Below are 25,000 nucleotides of genomic sequence, written 5' to 3'. Positions count from 1 at the left end.
GCAGACTTATTAAGTTTGACATTCACCAAACAGGTGTCACTTTTCATTAGTAAATGAATGTTAAATAGCACTGAAACCCGAGTTGTGAAAGACTTACTAAGGTTAGCTCACATATTATAAAAAAAAATACTACATTTGAATTTACTTAAAAACACTCATTCTGTACAGTCTGGGGGTTACATAACTATAATACATCTGTATATTTTTGTAATGGTGCCATTGAAAGGACCTGGTGTTATGTCGTCTTGAGAGGGATAACATTACATGAACAAGATTACATTTTAAGCCTTTGTTGTAAAAGTAACATTACAAAAGTGAGGCTATATAGTCACATGACATGGTGGTGGCCGTACTTGAACACGTATGCCTTCTTTATAGTCACACTAACACTTAAGAGGATTAATCCTGGAGACTGGAAGTTCACAGCACAAACATCCTTCAAGAAAATGTGACTTTACCATTTTTAACTTGGAACATAATAAAATAAAAAGTTAAACAAATTCTACATGTTTGATGATTGACTTGCACACAAAATAAAAACTTTTAATTCATTTGAGCTTTAAATATAACCAGGAAGTATACATGAGTAAAAGGGGAAGCTACTCACGTGGTGATGGTGGCACTGAGACAAAGGCAGATTCCTTCTCGGCTGCGGAAGTTCTTGTGTTTGAAACCAGGGAGCAGCCTTTCCCAAACATACTGAGAGGGCAGAAATATACAAAGAAAGACACATAATGAATTAATATAACACACTTGATGAAAAGAGGCTGTTAAAAAGACAAAGCAATGCGGTCAGAGGGGAATGAACAGATTATAGAGCAAAAGCCTATTTATGTGAATAGACAAAGCAGCTGACATACAGCAGGTGCAGCTCCAATGATGTCCAGGAGAGGGGGATCAAAACTCATTTCACTTTAGCAAAATGCAACACCAAGTGCTTCTCTTAGATAGATACTAGGACTGTTATTTGGCTCATAATTTAAATCATTTTAAACTATTATTTCTAAATGTTAACCTTTAGAGAAAATAAATACCAAATAATTTCTTTAATAATGTTTTGTGTCACTAGTTTGTGAGATTACATGAGAGGCTTTGGTTCAAGTTCTGAGTGGGAGGAAACATTCTGAACATAATTAAATGTGGATTACAGTATCTTTGTAGCTGAATACAGTAGTAATAGAAATGAGATTCATTGCACACACAGCCTTGAAAAATACCTGTGAGTAGCTTCTAAACCTAACCATAAACATAAAATAAAACTATGATCTTGTGAGTACAGTTTTGGACATCTCACTTATACATATTCATGTGTATTTCACTTAACTCACAGAGGATAGCCTGCATTTGTGATATATTATGATGATGATATGTAATCCACAAGCTTTATCTACCAAAGACAAGACATAAAAGCATGTTTATTTGAGCCTTACCATGGGCGAGGCAGTCTGCTCCATAGTGTGGAGGATGAGAGTTTGGCTGTTTTCTCTAACCTGATCCTTCCCATCTCCCAGTCGGTCCACAAGAGCTGGCAACACTACAAACAAGGCCAGATAGGCGAGAGGTCAAAACATGGACATTCGACAAAAAAATAATAATATGGAAGAAAAAGCATACACATAACAGTCCAAATGTAATGTTTTTAGATCAGTAAATGTGTGTTTGGCAAAGGCTGTATGATCAGAGAAGGATGAAGTGAGGACAAGTAAGAAATGGACCGTAACTAAAATTATGTCAAGAGCATGAAATGCACTCATGTCACATCCATTCAGATGTACAACTGCTCCATTGACAGTTATCCAAACAGGAAGACAAATCTGTGACTTAAACTGCATTAACCACAACAGTACATCATGACATGGCTTAAAGAAAGACAAAGAAACATGCAAGATTGTGGCTGAAAGATAAATCAAACAATGCAATCTGAAGAGTCGCAATTAAATCAAACATTATTTAGGTAAAATTATTTACCCAGTCATCATCAAAATATCCTGTCTCCCCACTTTCTCTGGGGTATTACTGTGTATTAAATTGTCATTTCATTGTTTATGTCTTCATTTGGTGAAAATAGAGAATTGTTATTGGTAAATCCTTAGACCTCTATATATCCTGGTCAGTTTTCAGTCTACTCTCAAATGTGACTGAATGACAATACTGTAAATGCCGGACTACAAGTCACAACTTTTTTCTCACACTTTGAACCCTGCGGCTAATAAAACAATGCAGCTAATATATAGACAGATTCTTTGGTACATTGTCCGGTACATTGTCCATTCATATATACGGTCTATGGTTTGGCAACACAGTGGACACACGCATCCTGAGTGCAGAAAGTGTCGCTGTCTGTGCTACACTAGCTAGCAATATTGTCAGCGCACTCAAATAGTTTATCGCCGTGTGATAAAATAAATTATGCTGTTAAATTAACATTAGTGAGGGGGATACGACTTACCCCATGAGTAAATGACGAGAAGAAACGTCTCAAACTTTAATAGCCGGTAGGGATGGGCATGATTAGTCGATTAATCGATCATTAAGAATTTCATCGACAAACCGAATATAGGTTGCTGTGCGTAGCGTCGGGTGACCAAACCGAGGTCCATACATTTAGCTCTCTGCACTCAGAAGGAGCGAGCAGACACAAACAGTTGGTCAGTCTGCAAAGTGACGAAGCACAACTGCGTATTTAACGATGACTTGTACAAGCAATTCTACGCTTTCCCTTCTGGTTGGGACAAGTGTGAGGCCATGTGCACAGTGTACAAAGCAGCACATATGTTTCGGTGTCCAGTGGGGAAAAAGCTTTGCCAGGTGAGAGTAGCGCAATGTCGATGACGAGTCCCCACCTCCCGCCCCCCGTACAGTGTCCTGGTTTTGACAAACACAAATATGGTCACACTAACCTGTATTCCACTGAGTCATGTCTTTTAATCCGACAGAAGTTGACCGCATCAGCGCACAAGAACTGTTTTTTTTTTTTTTCTTCGCTTAGTTTATGCAAATTAGCAATAATTAATTAAGTTTCGTTTCTGTGAGAGTTGCGCAAAACTGAATTAAACACATTATATTATCAAACGGGCTGATGTAGCTCTAGAGTGGTTATGGTTTATATGTCGTAAAGTTGAATGTATTTATGTATTATTATATATTAGTAGTGCAGATAGTAATAATAATGATGATCATTTTAATATAAAAACGTTAATGATTAATTGATAATCGATCGTTAATTCTTCCGATGATCAATTAAGAAAATTTCATCAAATGCCCATCCCTAGTAGCCGGACATCCACTCATACCTGGTTGAAAGAACTAGCCTAGCCCCCGAGAGAGCCTGAAATCTGCTGAAATCCTACATGACACTGACAGGACAGTGGCTCTTGCAGGAGTCATGCGCCGTAGAGTGCGGTGAGAGACGGGGGATGATGCGCCAAGGAAGTTTTGAACAGTTATTTTGTGCTTCATACACACACCCTCTTCATGGAAAACACACGAAGAAATGCAGATGATGCAGCTTTTAAGTTAACAGTGAATGATGTGGCTGTCGAAGAAAGAAATCGAGCTGCTGCACGTGAGCTCGGCATCAGTGAGTTGAGGTGAGACACTGACGACAGCAGAGTGACGAACTGACAAAAGCTTTGAGGCGATAAAAGCAGATGGCCCTTGATAATGTTCTCGAAGATGAGAACACGTGCAGCTTATATTCCAGTGCGGCCTATATATGTATAATTTTTTAATTTTCTTAAAATTTCGTTGATGCGGCTTATATTCAGCCTGGAAAATACGGTACATGTTTGAAAATTATCAATAAGATTGTTTTTAAAAGTTCTGTCCTATTAGGATTTATGTTTTTATTTCCACCAAACTATATTATATAAGAGCATGGGTTTATGGACAAATACACTCCTACCCAAATTCCTTCTTTGCAGCATCAATGAGGGAGTAACACAGTGATGTCATCTGCCCTTTTTCTGTACTTTGCATGAGCGTGCATTATGTTAGCATAACAGCTGGTTGCCTTGACTACAAAGACAAAACCCTCAAACAAAAATGACAGTGAGCCATTGTGTCACCACAGACTGCGTCATGCTGTAGTATGTTGTACTGCATGGACTCTGCGTCTTTAAGATTTAAAAAACAGAGACTGGTTTTGTTTCCTTTCAGATGTTACTTCAGGTGTCTAATTTCGGTTTTAAATGGGCACAACCACAATGACCTCAGTCATTTAGTCAAGAAAATAGCACAAAAACATCCTGGGTTGCTAGAGTCTATTAGTTAATTTACTGTTACGCAGAACTTAAAAAGAAAGCAAAAATGACTGCATCAAATACAGATTAAAAAATGCAAATGTAGATAAACAATGTCTGTGCTTTTTTGGGCACTGATGACAAAACCCACCTATCTTTTTATGATTGAGATCACATCATCAAAATACCAACAGATTGTAATTTTTCTTGAGGTGACACATACACTGCTGGGAGTACTTTGGTCATATTGTCAACATGTGTACAAATACAACACACAAGTGCAGCCGCATGAGCAAAAAGAGCAAAGGCTTTAGATCAATACAATCGCTCAGTTTCAATGATCTCATCTTCCTCCCCTCTGAGTGCCGAGGAGGAGGAGGGAAGCAAAGTGGAAATTTGAGAGCACAGGAAAACAGAAGGGAAAGTCAGACACAGGGAGGACGATTTCAAATGCCATCCGTGTTTTTACTGTCAACCTGAAACAGTTCATTACACACGGCCAGGACAGAGAGTGCCTCGCACACAGAGTAGCCCAAGGTTGAATATATTTGTGGGTGTGCGGTTGCGGACTTTGGACTGTGCGTCATGATAAGCTGCTACAAAGCTGTGCTCCTGAGAAGTAGGACTTTGTTGGCGTCAGGAGCCGGTCTAGTTGACAAAGACAGCTGCTAGGACTACCGCCACTCACAAACACAAAGGAAAATCTGATACAGAACCTGGTGTATGAAATCATGTGAGAGTTAGGCGTAGTTTGAGTGTAATGAACTACATGTAATATGGCAGCCATTTAAACAACCTAAAATAGACACACACAAAAAAGAAGACTAAGATGAATCATCAGTTCTCACTTTCGTGTAGTTTCAGAGGAAGGGGAATAAGGTACAAATTGATTGAAAGGTAACAGAAATATTTGACTTATTTCTCACTTTCATACGCATACCTAGCATCCTAAATTTTAACCATGATGAGCTCATAAGTGCATTTCACATCTTTCAAAGGCCAGAGTGCCACTTCCTGGTTCACAGAGGATAAAAATGCTCGAAAGAAATTGGGTATAGCCCTTTCAAACTCGCTGCTGTGTTTTAGCTTTGGTTATTTCATGTTGTTTGAAGTCAACCCTTTAAAAACATCTGTACAGTTCTGTTCTCACCTGTGCCCAGGTATCCTTTGAACCGTTCTCCCATTCGATCCACGAATGCTCCACAGATGTCTATCCCCAGAAGTGCCACCTAAAACAAAAATGTATTTGTTATAAAGGAATTACTAAAAAATAAACACATAATTTTGTTTACAGTGCAGCATTTGTATTTAGCATTTGCATTTTATTTTGGCCTCAATTAGTTGTACTTCCACAGAGCTATTCTTCCTGGAGTCATTGAACTATGGTGCATGTTGGTGGGGGGTTGAAGCATTGAGCTTTGATATTGATTATATTCATGTTTTCAAGCAAATGGTTCCTTCCAGATTTACTTTATTATCTCCATTCAAAAGATCATATATTTTGACAAAGCTATCTAGCTTAGAACTTGCAAATAAAACATCTGTGAAGACAAAGGTCAAAGTGAAAAGAGTCTGGTTGTTGGGAGTGGAATAATAAAATAGTTAACTTTATTACAACAACAACTCTTTGGGTTAATTCCTGCACTTAGTATAACTACCTTTAAGTATTATTGTTGTGTTAACAGTGGGTATGATGTGAAAAAGCCATTTAATTTCACTTATTGTTGTTTTATAGACTAGAGTTTAAAAGAGCATACCTAATGTCATTTCCAGCCCTTTAGCCTGTCATCACTAGGATTATCCATAGTAAATACTATTTGGCTTGTGACTTGAATCTGTGAAGGGAGCCATGTTTTTTTTCCAGAGAGTAAAGCTGACTTTTCCACAGCGTTTCTGATTAGAATCACATCCCACACTGTGCTGTGCCACTGGAATGCTTGTCTTGGCAAAGATGTGGTCATAGCAGCTTTCAAAACCACATTCAAACATTACTTTCCCATATCCAAATGCATTTTTTCCTTTTTTGGACAAAGGGGAGCCAGGCCAGGTAACATCAGATGCAAATGGCTGAGGAAATACAAAGAAATAGCTGTCATGGAAGCTAAATAACGTCACCAGAAAATCACCTGGAGAAAAACAACACAAGCTAGTTGAATGAGATGACTCCTTCTTGACCTAATTTTGGAGTAAAGATGGAAAACAGCAGGAGAAAGAAGAAACCAGGGAAACGGGACTCCCCTCCCCCTTCGGTATCAAGCACCCCAACAAGCTATGGCCTTCAACCATATGTCATCATCAGATACAGACATAGGGGGCGCAATTTGAAGAAACTAAATATAATGAATTGCATAAAAGAATATAGAGAAAGTGTTACATTTACACACACAGTAAAAAGTCACTGAAAAGAACAGTTTTGATGACATGGAGTCGATGAAAACACGGCGATTGTGTTGAGTTGAAAATAAGCTAACATTTAGTCCAGAATGAATAGGCCTTTGTGAACACCCAGGTTACTACTTAAGGTGGCTTAGTTAGTTAATAGGCCTCATGCCACATACAAGGTTTACTCTGGATTTTAGACAGGCCCACGGCATGTTACAGGAAAACATTAATGGCTCCCAGTGGTACAAATTTCTTATGTAATAAAGAAAATATCAGTTGTTTTAGATATGTATGAAGGCCTGTTCACTATTAAACACATTTTGAACTTTTGTCCTTTTTATCTTGTTTCCTCATAACAATTTTTTTTTTTTCTGAGCAAGAATAATGACTATCATAGGACTTAAAAGGCCTATATTATGCTATTTTCTGATCTATGTTAGAATCGTGTTTCAAAAATATACCTGGAGTTGTGTTTTGTTTCATTCACAAACAATACACAATTCCTGCATGTTTAGGCTGAGTTATTCTCTCGAACAGAGTGATGTCATGGGGGTAATACAGGAAGTGCTCCACTGTGTTTTTAAACACCATACACCTTCACTAAAATAATTTGGATAATTTTAACCCTATAATTAAGTTGAAAACTACCACTACATTACATGAGATCATGAGATGGAACAGAGCATTGGAGATGTAGACAGAATAATAAAGGGTTATCCAAACATGTGTGAATGATATAAAACTCAAATCTCAAAATGTTTTTGATAAGGTATTAACATTCTAACTTGGCTTAAAGCTCACAAGAGTCAATTTGGCATAACATTGGGCTTTTAAATTGCCCTTCAAATCAACTTTCCCATCATGTGTACAGTGAAGCACTTAGAGCACACAGAGCAAAGGCGTGTTTCGTACAGCGCTGCTACATTTCACTCTATTTCTGCCATGACCCTGTTATATTGAATCTGTCATGTCATGCTTGGGCCCCTATGGACTCCATGTAGTAACCATTTTCTTTTGGTTTTAAAGAATGATGGAATCCATTGTTTTTTTCCATTGTTTACATGCTTATTCATTATTTGAGTTTCATATGTTTGTGTTTTGGTGTGTGTGTGTGCATGTTAGTCGTTTCTATGTCTCTAGATCCTCCTTTTGAGGCTGGTACTTTCCAGCTGGAGGGGAAGCTGAAAAGAGCAGCTTGTTCTGTTCAATATTATATTATGTGTATAGTAAAAAGTATAGAGCATGCAACTGTTGGTGAAAATCTGAATTCAAGCATCACCTTGAATTCAGGTGACATATGGAGGCAACATCACTCCTTTGTTTCACACAGTGCACACACAGTCCCAAGAGAGGTTTTCCAGCCAGCACAGCCTCACACTTTAACCCCATCACATTTTGAACATGCAATAAAATACCTATTTTTCTCTTGTCGACATTCTTACTATTCATTAATTTAAGTGAAGCCCATTAAGACAAATCCTGTCACAAAAGTCTGGACCCTATATCGTGAGACCAGGGCCTCCAATGATCTGACTCATTCCTCCTTAAAAGCTCCATGAAATATTTATTATGTCCACAAAATCTCATGTAGATACTAAATGCTTTGAGTGAAAGCATTATCACTATACACAAATGATGCATGGTTCATTTCATATGTTGCATGTTGTTCATAAAATCTACGACTGACTACAAGTTGTATTTTTGCCCATTACTAAACTAACTAATATGTCATGGGACTGAGAACATGATACCATATTCCCATTTATGTATGTCATTATGTATAACAGGAAAAAATATATGAAGTTTGTTTCTTTGATTGTATTCTCGTGCTGCATTCCCCTTCATCCATCAATGCATCACCACCTCTTTGTCCAGACATTCATTTCTGGGGCTGACTCAGCATATTACAGCTAACAGCGCCTTCCTCTTTGGCAAGGTACACAAGAGAGCTGCTGCTTATATTTGATTAGCCTAATGTTTTGAAAACATCTGGCTCACACTATGGTGATGCACACATGTGTCGTAACAAACACATCAGCTTACTGGTAAATAAGTCATACAAAATTAAGAATAAGGTATTCAAGTCTAACCCACATTCTAACCCTGCCTAAACTTAGATACAAAGGTGTTATAAAAAAGTAATCAAAAAGGAAATCAACTTTAAGCATGCTCAGGCATGTCTTGACTTTGGTGACAAAAATGTCACTTATCTGAAATAGGAGTACTACACAAGTGCCAATGTATCACAGACGAGACGTGACTGGTAAAGCAGACAGATGGAAAATGGGGGGAAGGATGGAGGAAAAGCATATGTCATAATAAGAAGTCTGGAGGCCCCTCCCCCTCTGTTCAGAAGGCTACAGTTCTGACAATAGGACTCCTCACATGCCCACTATACTGGCAATGTCAACATTATAAAGAAAACCACAAACCCCAGGAATGTATTGCATTATTCACACGATCTCGTCCTAAACACGGGATTTAAAAAAAACTGGAAATAAACCTCTATTGAAACACAAATGTGTTGGTGCACACTTTGTCATTTGAGCATTACAGTCAGTTTAAAGATTAAAATGTATTCTTGCCCGTGAGGAAAAACCTACTGCAGGGCCGGTGTTGACTGCTGTCCATTGAAAGTCTAAAGACTCACCTTGAAATTGCTGGAGTTGATCCATCCCGTTAACTCGTCTATCGTCTTGTCTAAGCGGGGTTTGTCCTGCTCCACGTCCGGGGAGCGTTGTGGGTCATTCAGGTAATCAATGAGATCCTGGCCGGCTTGTAACCTGCGGGACACGTCCTTCTGTACTACCTGCTGGTAGAAATAGTCCATATTGTCATGTTCCTCCATTGGGCACTTGCTGCCGAGAGGCCAGCCCCGGGAGCTGGCCGCAGACTGCAGATAGCGGGTGTGAAGTCAGGGCTTGAACTGAGTAGCGCACTCCCGTAAAAAGGCAGTTGGACTCTGCGTATGGGCGACAAAAATCTTAAATATGATGTACATGTATGTTGTTAATGTGCAAATTTCTTGTTGTATACTTCATCCACAAACCATCTTTCAGAGCAAATAAAACTTTAAACACAGCAACGTTTAAGGTTAGCTATCCTTCCTTGTCTTTTACGACGGGTAAGCAAATAGTTAACATAAAACTTAAAAGAACTTCGGTATAGCGGAGTTGTTGGGGTTTTCCAAAGAAGGTGGCGGTCTGGGCTATCTGTTATGCTCGTAAAACAGCACGTAGGTTATTAGCGCATCGACCCAAACAAGAGCTAGCTGAGAGCTAAGGCTAGTGCTTCGCTCCGGAGGCCCAGCACCGGGCTTCACTTCGGTCTATTCATGTCTACAAGCAGAGATCCACGGACGCTATGCCTGACCGCTAAAGTTGCAGAGAACTTCCAGCAAAGTGTTGCAACCCAGTCACACAGTAAAATTCTTCTCTGTAATCCGCAGATAAGCGCCAATTTCGGTAACCGTGTGAAGTGAACCTGCCGGGACCGCAGTTCACAGAGAAGCGCAACCGATCAACGATCCAGGCTGGGTCCTTGGCGCCGCACAGCTGTCCAACAGGATGCCTGACGCAAATTCTGAAATAAACATGTTCCTGAAACCACACATTTGGTCTTATTTTCTATACAATCTGCATTATTAAACCAAGTATCTTTTAGTGAACTCATATAGTCCCTTTAAATTAACTGTGACGGATAAACGCTTTACTTTAAGCACTGGGCGTGTCTATTACAGTTGTAGATCTTTGCTGACACCTTGTGGCAGTGTCTTGCTTATTGAGACAGTAGTGTTATTTACAGGGGTCTATTTTATATTGATATTTTCATATTGAAATACAGGTTGCGATTACCTGCGCACTGCATTTTTTTGAGTAATAAAATGATTAAAATGAAATATAAAAAGCAAAATCATCAAATTTCTTTCTGATCATGGTCCCCGAAATTACTCACATCAGGGTTGCAGTTTACGTGTCATTTAAATAATCTTAAAGGTCCATAAATTAGATTATAATTAGATTTTGGTGTGCATGTGAACAAGGCCACAGATTAAGCATTAAGGGACATAGACATTTTGCATACAGGACAGGTTAAACTCAACCACAAAACAAAAAGTGTCAGAGGGACATAAATAAACATTTGTCCAGTTGACAAATTGAATTTCTCCTTTGCCATGAATTCTACCTGGATAATTGAGGAATTCTCCACAAATGTCAGAGGGTGCTTTTTGGCAATAATTTGGACGTACCTGTTTTACAGTCAACCATAACTTCTGAATAACTATCACAAAACCGAGATGTCACCATTTCTTTTTGCATTTATTGTTTATTTTTTCCATGTATTTATTTATTTTTCCAAACATAAAACTGTTAAAACTGCCATAGAGAGGGCTTAAGTATCACAATTGGTGAACTATTTTTGCCCTATTCAGTTAGTTTAGATATTATTGTTTTACTTCTTTCCAGTGCCCTGTGCATCTCCCCAAGATGACACTTCTTCTACTTCCTAGACTCTGATCAATCAGTACTGATGGCTGCCTGAACTTTGTCTGTGCCTCTCCAATCCATATCACATTTTTCCAGAAAATATGATATACATCACAAACCTACAACTGTGCAAGACATGTGACATTAGGCATACATATTCTAAATTAAAGGACTTTAGGCTGAAAGTTTGGAACATATTCAGTGCAATCTATGTTATAATAATCACCACCTAATTCGCATATTTTAAATACAAATTTTATGATTGTCACTATGTCGTGGTGCCTTTGCACACAGCCTCAAATGTCTTAGCAGAATCAAATTTAAATTTTTTTTTGAGGCAAAGTTGCACCAAAATTAGCCCTGAATGATACCCAAATACAGGCAGCAGACCCATTACATTATTGACTCTCTTAAAAATCATGGTAGAATTCACATATCAATATTACTAAAGTCACCTCTAACAAAGTAGGCAGACTGGAAATCGACTCTTGTAAACATGTTCGTGATGCTAATCTAATCCCAGGATGTAAACAAATGCTTAAGTATTCAGGTAGGAGCTAGTGCACAAGCTACTGACAGGATTGATTAGGGCCTACAAGCCAACAGAACCACGCAGTACAGAGTGCCCAATCTACCCCAGTAGCAAATAAACTCAACATAATGCTTTCTGATATCAAATCTCTGAACAATAGGTCCACTTTGTCCACATCACATTTCTCTTCTATTTCCAAAAGAAAGACATCTGATCTGATCTGGATAGACAGGCATCAACAATTACAATAAGCACTGAAAAGAAATGGTAAAATAAAACTAAACCCTTTTACCCACTCTTATTTTGTGAGTGAGTTTACATAAGTGTAATCTTTTATCATTGCAAAACATTCTCTGTACAAACATAACAAAATCTCAACATAAGTATTTTTAGATGCACAAGTATGTTGCATGTCCATTCCTGTGTCCCTCGCTCACACAGAGGTTTCAGTATAACAGTATTTTAGAAGGTCTATGCATTTCTCAGCTCTCCTTGTCCAAAATGATGGATGTTTACTGGTCATAATAATTCACAGGGTGACCACAGAGTAGAGGTGTTCAGTGATTGGTTGAGATGATAGTCCTCAAAGAGACATTTTCATATTTTTCTATTTGAACATGATGCATTGTAGAGTTGTTTTTTTTTCAGACACTACTTCAGTGTTTGCTCTTCAAGCCTTATTTATCCAAGGCCTGGGTCGCTGGAGTGTGTAGAGCATTATGGTGGAAGTCATTTTTAGTTTTTGAAATGAGAGTGAGAAAATGCAGAGAAAGTCCATCTATCTGTGATTTGTCCAAAACATAAATCTTGGGCTTCTGCAGCACTGAGTGAATGAAGTGAGAGGAGGGGCAGGTACAACTGATCAGCAAATCAGAGGCGACCAGTCAATATATTGATCAGGAGAAGTGAGTGGGTCCAGCCCTCCCCCTGCCCCAAACATTAACATATATCCCAGCCCCTTTCCCCCGATTTCAGAGCAGCAGGACCTGTAGACAGAGGTGGCCCCCCCTGGCTCTCCACTGTCAGAGGATGATGCAGCAGCGGCACAGACGCTGGCCACCTCCATGCACAGAGGGAGGTGGAGTCACAGGAGCGAAGTAGGCGTGGACTTTGATCTCAGGAAGGTGGGCCTGTGAAGAAAATGGAAAGGTTCAGATGGAGTGTGCAAATTTATTTTGACTGAAGTTGATCATTTGATATTAATCTACATTTTTCTAATCTAAACTTCTGAATACGAAACAAGTATCAGATAACATTTTGGTATGGAATAAGCGTAAGTAAGTAATAAAAATGTAAGACCTCATAATTCAACTACATTGAAATAACTGCCCTACAGGTCAACATCCTCTCACCCGAATGCGCTTGATGCCAGCTCGTGTGACCTGCTGACAGTCGTAGAGCTCTATGCGCTCCAGACGATGGCAGCTCTTGAGGTGCTCCAGCGTTACGTCTGTGATGAGAGGGCAGTTATCCAGCTCCACCACTGTGAGGCGCTCTTGGCCACAGGTGCTGCTGCTCAGAGCTCTAATACCATCATCTGTGATCAGCTCGCAGTGTGAGAGGGACTGGACCACAATAGACATGTCAGAATACATGCAGTATAGAAATCAGTCGTATGGGTTAAGCAAAGTTTAATACCAATGCTTGTAGGCGAGGGCAGTGGATAGACAGTTGAACCAAGGTATTGTCTGTCACCTGTGGAAAAGAACAATTCGTTACTATGATCTCTTTAACAATATAAATTAATGGTACAACCATTTTTTTATTACTGTATTTAATGTACTCAATTTGCACATTAAAATGTAATTTTTTTATTGTGAAATAATGTAAAACTTTAACACATTAGTAATAAATATTGTTAAACATAAAAAAGTGCCCTTACCAAAATACATTCTTCTAAGTCCATTTTTTCAAGCTCGTGACAGTTCTATAAGAAAAATCAAGTGAAAGTAAGTATAGATAACAATGATGCATGTAGAAGTAAACCAAATGAGAAAAAATTTACTCACTCTTGCAAGAACAGTAAACCCAGCATCGGTAACATGGGAGCATCGAGCAGCTTCTAGTATTCTAAAAACAAACGTAGTACATAGTTTTTGTACAAGTGCTCTAAAGTCACCAATAAACCTGTCTAGTGGTAAAAAGTATGTAGACTATATTTCATTGTCACATACAGCCACAAATATAAAGAATTGCAAATGAAAATGAACAAGGATAAACAATAACAAATGAACAGAATATATGATTCTTACTTAAGTCTGGGACAGTTGAGACCCAATGCAGTTAAAGAGGCATCAGTGATGTTACTGCACCCTGATACACAAAGAATCTGTAACTTTGGGCAACCTCTGCAAAGACTGACCAGGCCATCATCTGTTATTTGCTGCAAGAAAAAACAAAAACAATCATGTAAAAATACACAAACAACATTCATTATTACAAGCCTTATCTTACTGTGCAGGACTGCAAGTTGATGGTGGTGAGTTTTGGGCAGTATTTCTGAAGGTGCTTCAATGCTCCATCATCCAGCTGAGAAAGTTTAGAAGACGACAAAAACAATGAACAAAAACTACTTTGACATAACATACTATATTACATATTATTTTAATACAATAATTAATAACAATAAAGTGTTATGCAGTGAAGTGAAGACATAAGTTCTAGTGCTACCTGTGTGCAGCCTCTGAGGAACAGTGCTCTTAAGTCACTACAGCCTCGTGCCAGGGCTTCAATGCCATCACGTGTGATCTGATCACACCAAGACAAGTTCAACATCTCCAGCAGCCTGCAGCCATCACTGAAAAAATACATGTCAATGTAAATCTATGGATACCACATAATGTAAGTATAACTGAGCTCCCTGTTTGTCAGTGTGTGCTACCTGAGGGCTTTGAGAGAGTGGTTGGTGATGGACACACAGGACGTGAGATCTAAGTGTTTGAGTCGAGAGCAGAACTTGCTGAGGCTGAGGCAGGTGCTGTCTGTGATCTTGGTGCAGCCATTTAAATTCAACACTTCTATATTTCTACAATTCTGTGCAAATGTCCTGTAATTGGAAAAAAATATATATATATATCATAACCTGCTGCAGCTTTTGGAATAACCAACATTAAGAACAAACAATAACAATGTAAAATTCAGATTTTTGTTTGTTCCCTGTAGTAATGCCTTCATAATATTGTAATAAGCTATGGTTGAATTAAATTATGTTGGGAGCATAATAATCATCATTGTCATGATAAGGTCACAAACAAATATAAACTGTTGAATGGGCTGTTCAGATGACAATACAATAATTTACAACAATAAACAACTACCCATTGACATTGCTCAACATGTAAATGTTATGCAAAATTTTATTGTCCTACGACAACAATTAAATCCACTGTTTTAAAATCCATTTGTAAAAAGCATATCATTCTCAAAATATAATAGCCATAGACTGTATAAAGAAGTGGACTAAGGGAGTGTGACGTCACCCACAATAAATTAAGATTATTGAGGCTAGCAGTTATGGAGATGAATTTGGAGAGTTCCATATTTGAAACTGACAAGGGGTGGGCTATTAGCAACAATGTCAATCAAACCGATTGCTAATGCTAGGGGGAGTGACCTTGGGGAAAGAAGGCCCCTGATTTGTCAGTTATTAATATTCTAATCTTGGTTTGTGGACAAAGTAGCAAAATAAAAACACCAGGATCAAAAAGACGAAGTTATTATGTACATTTTAAGACCAAAATGACAAACCTGACAGCAGTAGTTACAGAGAGAGGGGCGAGAGTTTTTCAATAGAAAGTGAATTACAGCCAGAGTCAATGGAGCTGTAAGAACGACCATGCTCACTTCCTATTTGGAACGTGGCAGCTAGCAGGTTAGCTATGTTCATTTATATTACAGTCTATGATCATGGCAAAACCTGAAGCACTGCAATCACAATGTACTGCAGAATTACCACAAACAGATAAATCTAGAGCACATTTCCATATTTTGGAGAAAGTTATCTTATATGGAAAGCAAGAAGTAATAAAACCAACTAAAATACATTTTGAGGGAAAACACAGTGTCACACAATTATAAGCAGTTCCACGGCTGAGAGACAATGAGGATCTTACTTCATTGAGGCATCTCCCACACTCAGGCAGCCCCTGAGGCTCAGCTGCCTCAGGAAGCCTCCACATCTCTTCGAAATGTTCTCTACCACCCGGCCCTGAGAAACATTAAAACAGATAATAAAAGAAAATATTGAGAAGACTGACACAGTGGAAGGATTTTAACATTTTAAGAATATTTTTTTTAAAAGATATGCAGTGCTGAATGACTCATTTGGTTGAAATTTCGTAAACTTGCCTTATTTGTGCATATGCATCATATAAATCAACCACTTCTTAAACTGTACACTGTTAAAATGTTTCACAGAGGGAAGAAGGAGGAAGAAGAGGCAAGACTTAGGCCACAGGACAGAGGATAAACTGTGACATCACAGTCGGCACCAAAGCCTACTGACCTAGCACTAAGCTGCGGGCCAGATAATGCTACTGAATGAGCGCGCTGCAAATTGTAACAGACCCAGTGGTCCTGCCCTCATGTGCCCTCCTGCCCCGTCAAGCCTCACCTCAATGTCAGTCTGAAAGTTGAAGAGGTCGATCTTCTGCCAGTTGCTGCCGTCCAGGGCCAGCACATTCCACGCCTGAGAGGGTCATGGACATAGAGACACAAGTAGGTCAGGCAGAGGTGAGAGTGCTTATCATAAAAAGTAAGAGTGTGTCAAGCACAAACACATGACCTGCACAAACTTTTAGACGGCTGTAATTCTAACTTGTATAGACAATGAAAACACAATGAAAATAATAATACAAGCTTAAGTGAAATAACTATGCAACAGGAATCTATTTTGCTGTAAAGTTTTGGCTTCCCCAGCTCTGAGTCCACCGTTCATGTGCCAAGCCTTTGTCATTATCCATAGAAAGCTCATTCATAAATGGCCTTCAGCTAGAGTGCACTAAAGCAAAGCATCTACCCAGCAGATGGCACTGTGTGGGATTTCGGAACAATCTAGCCACTATTGTTGAAAAAATCAAAAGTTTGTAGATTGGCTTGTGCAAAGTGCTGCTTACCTTAGATACTTGGGCACACCTACATAATGTAACCACATCAAGATAGGAGAATATTCTGTAGAGAGACAAAAGATATCACGAGTTTCTTTATAAATAGATTATTTCATTTACTGTGTCTTTTATGCCCCTAAAAATGAATGTTGTAGTATTTGTACAGAATAATTCCCTGTGTTTGTAGCAGGAGAGCCCCACAGACGACTTGTGTTTGAACTGTGAAATGATGTGCCACAAAGGGCCGCATGCAGTGGACTACTGGGTCAGCTCAATCCATTAATCTGCCAATGAGTAATCTCTGGTACTCTGACAAACAGGGCCACAGAGCGCTATATGTACACTAAAGTGCCAAATTTCTATATTATATATATATATATATATATATATATATATATATATCCTATATACTATATATATATATAGATATATAGATATATATATATAGATAGATATAGATAGATAGATAGATAGAGAGAGAGAGAGAGAGAGAGAGATAGATAGTGTTATACATGAGCCATAACTAACAGAAATACTGCAGTCATTCTTCAACTGTGATATGGTGCTGCCAGAAGCTTCACTGCTGGTGGTCTTTTTGTAGTAAGTGTACACTATGGCTACGGTTAATAGTGTCCTAGTTTACAGTCTAGTTACACCTTCTCTCTATTAGATAAGAGTTTTCCAGAACTGGTTTCTTTGTAGTTTATAACTGGTCCACTCCTGAGTTTGGACACAGTACAATGTACAGTACATGATGGTGGAATATAAGTACCCAGAGTTTGTGGTGGTGTAAAGGGTTTGGTGCCACTGAGGTTTAACGCTCTTTTAACAGTAGGAAACAGGACCCAGCCATTGTTCCCTTCATATAGGATCAGACAAAGGCTGTCTGTTGTATGGGCCGGGTCAGGGCATGTCAGGACATGTCCTCACTGTATACTCTATAAGTGTCTAGTGTCAAGGAGGCAAAATAATACAAATCTATTATTTCTTCCACGTACTTGATGCATTATTGAACTTAACAGGAAAAGCACAGTCCGTAAATGCAGCATACTTATTGATCTCATTCTATTAATTGGTCAATGAGTCTCTAGCAAACCATTGATTTAACGTCCGCTATAATCAAACGTTATGTGGTTTTCTATTTGAAAGTGGTCCTTTAAACGAGTTCTTTCATCATTAATGATCTGTGACAGATTGTGAACAAGGAAGACTTTACTGACTGGACAAACACGACCTAGAATCAAGATGTAATACAGATATAAACCAAAGAGTCATCATCATTTAAAGATGGCTCTATCTGAAAATAAACAATCATCTAATCTTGGATCTTGAAAAAAGCAAAAACACTGATCTTCAAGGATGAATCAGAAATGCCCTGACATTTGTCCTGATGAAAACCTGGCCAAAGTAAAAATGTGTCAGTATATCACAAACATGCCATGCCTCTGACCATTTTTCTTCTACTACTCTAAACTACACTACTCTACACTACTCTACACTACTCTACACTACTCTACACTACTCTACACTACTCTACACTACTCTACACTACTCTACACTACTCTACACTACTCTACACTACTCTACACTATTCTTCTGCTATCAGCTACAAATTTTAAAACTCGTGGACATTTGGGGACTCTTGAAGACTCTGACTATTCAGCAAAATTAAGCTTCTGTGTGAAGGTTTTGGCAAGGTACAAAAGGCATTAGGATCATAGTCCTGTTTGTTAACAAAATGTAAAGCTGGCCTCTGAAGCGTGGCCAGATTTAGAGCGGTGCCTTCACAGAGTCTAGCACCGGTTGCTATGGTAACACCAGTCAGACATGAATTTGGTTGTTTTTGGAGGGACTGCTGAGTCAGTGTTTTGGACCTGTACCTCAGTTCTGCTCCTTACTGCTTAACTTTTAGACACCAGAGTAAGAGTACCTGCCCTTAGTGTGAAAATTACAATATGTCCTGCCACAATGACTGTATTGTGTTAACATAATACAGCATGAAGGATGCATGAATATTCTTTAATTGTTTCTCCTCATAAAATGCTGAAGATCATTATGAACAGACTTAGACAAACAAATACCTAAATATATACTCATTTAAGAGGAACTGGATCCTATAAAACAACTTGTTTTATGGGAAAGATTTTGCATGTACTAATGTAGATACCAAATTTGATGTCTTAACTTACACTTAATTTAGGCCTTTCAAAAATATTCCTACAATTATTTCTTCATTACTACATTACTACAAAGATCTGCAAAGAAATGTGAGGATCTGCTACTTTCACCTCCGCTGGTTCTGTCTCTCGGTGGTTTGCTTTTTCAGTTTATTCTGTTAGGTTTGATACCACAGAGCTTTACATCTTCCCAGTTCAAATGCCCACTACAGCAAAAAGCATAACCTGTCATAATAAACAAATTAATAGTGAAAAAAGTGAAATCGGCAGCATTACTTCATAAAAATCTCATTCATAACATTGGTTTTATCTATAGCCTTCATGGAAGATCTTACACAAATAGAGAGAATACATGCGGACTAATATGTACCATGAACATGTAGTTAACCCACTTTCCACGGTTTCAAAGTCCTTTTCACGTTCAGTGTTACAACACATGTGTGACTAGGTCATACAATGTTGTTACTGAAGTGCATGTTTTTATGTGGAGTAGTGTGTGCTGGTTATAATGGGTGTACTGGTATTCTCAGTGGAGCACAGCTGGAGTAGGCGTGAGCACAACACTGCAGAATTCCCCACCAGCAAAGACAAGGCTATTTATAGCACGCACATACACAGACATACAGTTTGCATAGGCCCAAGGGTGTTAAAAGGCTCACAAAAACATGTACAAAAATGTAAGCAGTTCACGCTATAGTATGTGCAGGTGTTCGGCCTTTTTAAAGCTGAATTTACGAAAGTGTATCAACATGAAGGATGGTTACTGTGCACGCATGACTGCATGTGTCCGATTTATGGGTCATCGCAGCTGCCCAGGGACATAATGTCGGTCTCTAGGTCAAACGGTCAAACACATCTCATCGAGGCCTAAGACATGCATCATACCAAAGCCGTCATGGTGCTTCTAAAGTAACAGTAGATCAAGGCTACTGCAGCTAATGGATAACCCTGGGCAAACCAGCATTAGTAATCTCACCTAAGTAGAAGCTCTTTGGGAAGCTTCTTGTTGATGGGAGCTTCATCGCTGTTTGAAAACACCTGTCCAGAAAAAGAGGAGAAAAATGTCACATGAAGTCATAATGGCTGAAAAGGGCTGTACTGTCGGCTGCTGTATGTTAAAAAAAAGAATGCAGTCACTTCTGTTGTTTACAATGTGTATGTAGTATATATGATTATGTTTCTCTCTTGGCACAAACTCGAAATAAAAACGAATCAATCAATCAATCAAAGTCAATAATGGCACTTACAACATGCCTCAGCTATTACCCAACTCATTTACAGAAAGTAAAATTGACAAAATAAAAACAGCACATACATTAGGCATATTATTTATTGGTTATAATTCTGGGCAAGGATTGTAGAAAATCTATTTAATATTTTATGGTATAAAACAATGTGCCCCAAAATCCCACTATATACAAATTCACTTTGCAAATAATATCTAAAAATAAAGCTACAAATAGCAGCATCTACTTACCCTTGGGCTTACTTGTGTTTAAGGTACTTAATTTGATTTATTTAATTAACTTGACCATTTGTTTGTATCAGTAAACCTAGTGTTGACAAAAAAAAAGCAATTACATGCTAAAGCTACGGTAACTACCATGGCCCCACTTTACAAGATTATAATTCTGTCAGCCTGGTCAGCTTGCTGGCATGCTTATCTCAATTAGTCTACTCTGTGGACGTCTGGCCATCTGCTGAGAGGGACTCACTGACTCTGGCAGGTGATTCGCATCAGAACAGAGAGGAACGTTCCAGATCAGGTGGGCTGCGATCAGCCATGAATTTAAATCACAGAAAACACCCACATGCACTTTGGCGCTGCACACATCCGACACTGATGCTCTTGTGTCCTTAAAGAGTCGAGGTCTGTGTCTAATGAGGGAGCTCCTGCTGTTTTAAACACAAACACTAGTTTATAAAAAGATACTAGAGTGAGGGTAAAGCACAGAGCACCAAAGGTGGATTTAAAGCACATTGTGCCATACAGCTTCTTGAAAAAATGCTATCTTAACTTAACACAAAGGGCAATGGTGGTCTCACAAAACACATTTAAAAGAACCATTTTGGGAAGTAAGGGTGGGAAATATGACATATAGTTTACTTTTCAGACAATAGATTTCAGTATCAATACAGTGGTAAGTAACTAAATCTATTTATGTCTAATGAGAGTTCATACTTCACGGTGACTGGACAATTACACCTGTCACTCACTCAGAGTAATATGTGGGAATAAGTGTCTGTTTGAGCATAGATTTATTGAGCAGAGAAACACTGGATCAGGAAATAGCATTTCACCACAGGATCTTGATTGAATTTTTATAAGGACCATCTAGGAACAGGACAATAATATAAAGTGATGGATGGAGGTAAATGCCTTTACAAAAGAAGCTATTGCCTGTCATGAAAGAAGTGAGCACAGATAAAAGATAAATAAATAAAATGCTGAAATATAGTCTAATAATTAAAATATTTTATAGTATCTTCTCTTACAGGGCCTGACAATTATTAATTATTGACTGGCTCCATTTGTTCGGACTCCTTAAACAATAGTTAGCGGTATCCTGAGGTTGGCAGAACAATGCAAGTGCTTGAGAGGGTGCATTCACAGATAAAACTTTCACTGACTCTGTAAGCCACAGCATTTCTTGTCACACATCTATCACCTTGACCAATCAGATAAATTATGTTTATATTTACTAACCAATATAGGCAGGCAGTAGCAGGTTTGTTTATATTTGCTAAATATTTGAAACTATCCTGTAAAGATGGATGATGACTAATGATGAGATAAAAGGCAATATATTGTAAACCAGCACTGACATGGCCTCCAGCCACACAAGCTGTTGTTATTGCACATACAGTAGGCTAATGTTGTGTAAACTTAAGCATTTTGAGAACAGACTATCTCTGATATGCATGCTTCATTTAAGTTATCACATTAGCCTGTACCAGTGCCAGCAGAGCAGCATTCCCAAGCAGGGAGTTCCTTTGAAGAGGCCTTTTCCTTGACAGTAAAATCAAAAATGCAAATAAACCTGATATTCAGTATTTTGGTTCGGCCACTCACAGTCTAAGAAGATTCATCTTTGATAAATGGTTTAAAAAACATCTCAATTATTCAGCCCAAGCCTCTCTCTCTAGTACAAAATAATGTCAGTGTTTTCAACTATGCACTAGTTTCTAAGGAGCTTTGACTAATGTTGGGCAATCCAGTGATATGGCAACACACACCAGCACCACTATCACCTTGGGCAGCCATTCGCTCTCAAGCCCAGTGAGGCTGATTCAAGTCATCAAGTCAAAGCAAAGAATGTCAAATATGTTAGTAATAATTCACTGGAGCTCTAGATCAGGCATGAAAAATAATTACTACCATTTGATAATTACTATGTAATGCACTAAATAAACTGAATGTGGCTTTTGAGAAAACACATTTACTACAGTTGCAGTGTAGGATGGTGTGTTTATTTACCAAGCAAATGATCTCCAGTGTCACGGTGTGATGGAGAGGGTGTGGGAAGAATTTCAATATAAAAGTAGGATTCAAGTAGTCTACAGGCGATTTCTAAAACACAGAGGGATATGGGTGTTTGTGCCTTACATTTAGAGAATGGGTTTGGAGTGTCATCTGTTAAATGCATGAGACTGATTAATAGCCTACATTTATTAGTGTGAGTGGCTTGTCTCCTGCAAGCCAGAAATCTCAACCCAAATATACTGGCAGCCCACAGCCACAGCCCTCCTGTCCCGCAGTCCTATGTTCCATGTTGTCGCTGCCTACTGGTGCGGCACGACAATAACCGGATTTTGGATTACCCTTGACCAACAAAACAACACGACTGACAACTGCAGTCAAATTAGGAGCAGCAAAACACGACACATATCTGGACATGCACAAATTACATTTAACAAGCACACAAGACAACAAGACAGACAGTTGTGGTGGTTCACTCCCCGTGCCATACCTCGAAACGGCTCTTGGTGATACCGTTCATGTCTGCGGCGGCACGTCCCTGTTACGAACCGCACAGAGGCACCAGCCGAGCTTTACGTTTGACGACTCGTTTTTGTTTTGTCGCTTTGTCGTTTGCGTGTTTGCTCGCTCGGAGTATAGGAGCCGAGCCGGAGCTGGGTCCTCGCACCCTCCCCCCAGCGGTCAGCGAGGCTCCTCTCTCCGGTTCGAACTTGGTGTTGGACCGGGACAGGCTGCGGAAAGTCGTCGTCTCGAACCCCCGCAACCCCACAGCCCGTTTCTCATCGCAGGGCTACCAAAATAACAATAATAACATGGACGGTCTGTCAAGTGACTTCACTTCCGCCTCTCCCTTCATGGCTCGAGTCTGTGCCAGTCGACTGTCCTCAACTCTCCTGAATACGCACCAAAACGCACCAAAAGACCTCAGCTAACCCCTGCGTTCAGATCACAAAGCGTATTTTCACTCTCAAATGCCCATATGGCGGTGACATCAACGTATTCCTGCTCTGTTTACTCGGTAGGAAGGGGAGGGCTTTAGTGACGTAGTTGCTGCGGGAAAAGGCACGCGTGGTCGATTTGTTTTGATTGTGGGGGTCTTGCGGAGATTTGGAGAATTGGACTAGCCATGGTATTTTTAAAGACAGCATTTCCCAGGCTGTCTCAAGAATGGATGCTTTTCAAAAATCATGACATGAAGTAAGACATTGTGCAAGACCGGACCTCAATATTTCAGAATAAATGACAGCAGAATACACGGCAGTGACCTCCTATTACCTTATACGCAGATCCACTCATATCCTTTCCCACCCTTATCTGTGTTTAATAACACGGACGAATGATTTCGTCACTAAAGGCACACTCATTGGGTCGTCACCATTACACCCGTGCAGAGGGGTTATAAAAAGCAACACTAGGGGGAGCTCTTGTTCAACTCCCATCTCCACTGCACAGATTTCATTTAGTCAAAATATTTTAACCAAATTCCACTCTCTGTTTCAACAAACATATTTTCTTACTATGGTGAAGCCCTGCCATGGTTTATTACTGTAATTTTCAAGTAAATACAAATACATCAATGATATCATATCCTAATCTTATTAACCATAACCAGACAGGTTTATGAAACGAACCCCCATACAACCTATACCTATATTAAAATTATTGCATTTAAAGTAAAAAAGGTCAGACTGAAATTGCCATTGTACAGAGGAAGAGGAACAGCAGATAAGGTAAGAAATAAACCAATACAATAACTTTTAATGGATCGTCAGTGAAATTACTCATAGTGATTCCAACAGTAATCAGCCAAGAAAAAAGTTTGACCATGCTGATGTATGCAAATGTTGCATAAATAGTAACTTCTCCCTTTTTCATAATAGATATGACATGTTCCCTAATTCAAATGCAACAAAACTGGTGTATCAAACAAGAGGTTAACCCTGGGACAAAGACATTTTGTAAAGTCTGTGCAACGACTGAGTCTTTAATCTGTGTGCAGTGATCTTATAGCCACGTGCATCTCACTGCGCTGCGTAGTAATTAACAATCTCCCATCAAATGTTAGATTAATTACCTCAGTCCTTTGAATAGCTCTGAGCTCTTCTCTTCTGGGCTGTGGCTGACATCTTGGTGTAGAATGTGTCCAAATGCTTGACTTACTTGAGTAATGCATTACAAATCAACTTCATTACTCTGTGTCTATCTATGCAGTCATCAGAGGAGGAAAGTATCTTATTACTTATAAATTGTGTAGATTTCTGGTTAATGGAACTGTTTGTGTAGCTTTTTAAACTTGTACTTGTACTTGAGTATAAGAGTGTGTAGCTGTAATTTGCTACATCAAAAATAAATTATAGGATTTACTAAGTACAGCACAAGTTGCAAATTTGCAGGTTCGAATATCAGCTTCTAAGTATTAGTTCAGCCGGTATCTTTGTTGGACATTTAAACTGACATTTAAACCCAAAGATGTTCTGGAGTTATTTTAGAGATCAATAACACATTTGGATCAGTTTTGCCTTATTTTATTTTTGATTTAAGGGGGAAAAAAAAGGCTGTTTTCAGCCTCTGTACTAGAATCAGTAGATATTGGGT

At 38.9% G+C, this 25,000-nt stretch overlaps 2 protein-coding genes across 3 annotated transcripts; both read right to left on the bottom strand.

The window, feature by feature from the left end:
* Positions 1–546: 546 nt before the first annotated feature.
* LOC129411460 (CLIP-associating protein 1-like) lies at positions 547–10,189 on the bottom strand. The gene is made up of 4 exons (XM_055162313.1): positions 9,274–10,189; positions 5,392–5,470; positions 1,431–1,534; positions 547–699 (listed from the first exon to the last, which is right to left on the bottom strand). The coding sequence occupies exons 1-4, from the start codon at positions 9,469–9,471 to the stop codon at positions 604–606; spliced, it is 477 nt and encodes a 158-aa protein (XP_055018288.1). The 5' UTR covers positions 9,472–10,189; the 3' UTR covers positions 547–603.
* A 718-nt stretch (positions 10,190–10,907) lies between these two features.
* fbxl2 (F-box and leucine-rich repeat protein 2) lies at positions 10,908–23,437 on the bottom strand. 2 transcript variants are annotated; one of them, XM_055162312.1, is made up of 15 exons: positions 22,896–23,437; positions 22,403–22,495; positions 19,901–19,962; positions 16,757–16,811; positions 16,255–16,329; positions 15,755–15,849; positions 14,524–14,688; positions 14,313–14,439; positions 14,097–14,171; positions 13,895–14,025; positions 13,652–13,712; positions 13,525–13,569; positions 13,281–13,337; positions 12,995–13,207; positions 10,908–12,772 (listed from the first exon to the last, which is right to left on the bottom strand). In XM_055162312.1, exons 1-15 carry the CDS (start codon positions 22,923–22,925, stop codon positions 12,665–12,667), a joined length of 1,392 nt encoding a protein of 463 aa, XP_055018287.1. In that variant the 5' UTR covers positions 22,926–23,437; the 3' UTR covers positions 10,908–12,664. The 2 variants fall into 2 exon arrangements, with proteins under 2 accessions (XP_055018287.1, XP_020788205.1); XM_020932546.2 differs by lacking the exon at positions 22,403–22,495 and having other exon boundaries at positions 10,909–12,772; positions 22,896–23,436.
* Positions 23,438–25,000: the final 1,563 nt, after the last annotated feature.

This window comes from Boleophthalmus pectinirostris, unplaced genomic scaffold (assembly GCF_026225935.1).
Source record: "Boleophthalmus pectinirostris isolate CB_2022bp ecotype Guang Dong unplaced genomic scaffold, ASM2622593v1 HiC_scaffold_482, whole genome shotgun sequence".
In the NCBI taxonomy this organism is placed as follows: Eukaryota; Metazoa; Chordata; class Actinopteri; order Gobiiformes; family Gobiidae; genus Boleophthalmus; species Boleophthalmus pectinirostris.
This window is presented reverse-complemented; position numbering and strand designations above follow the sequence as displayed.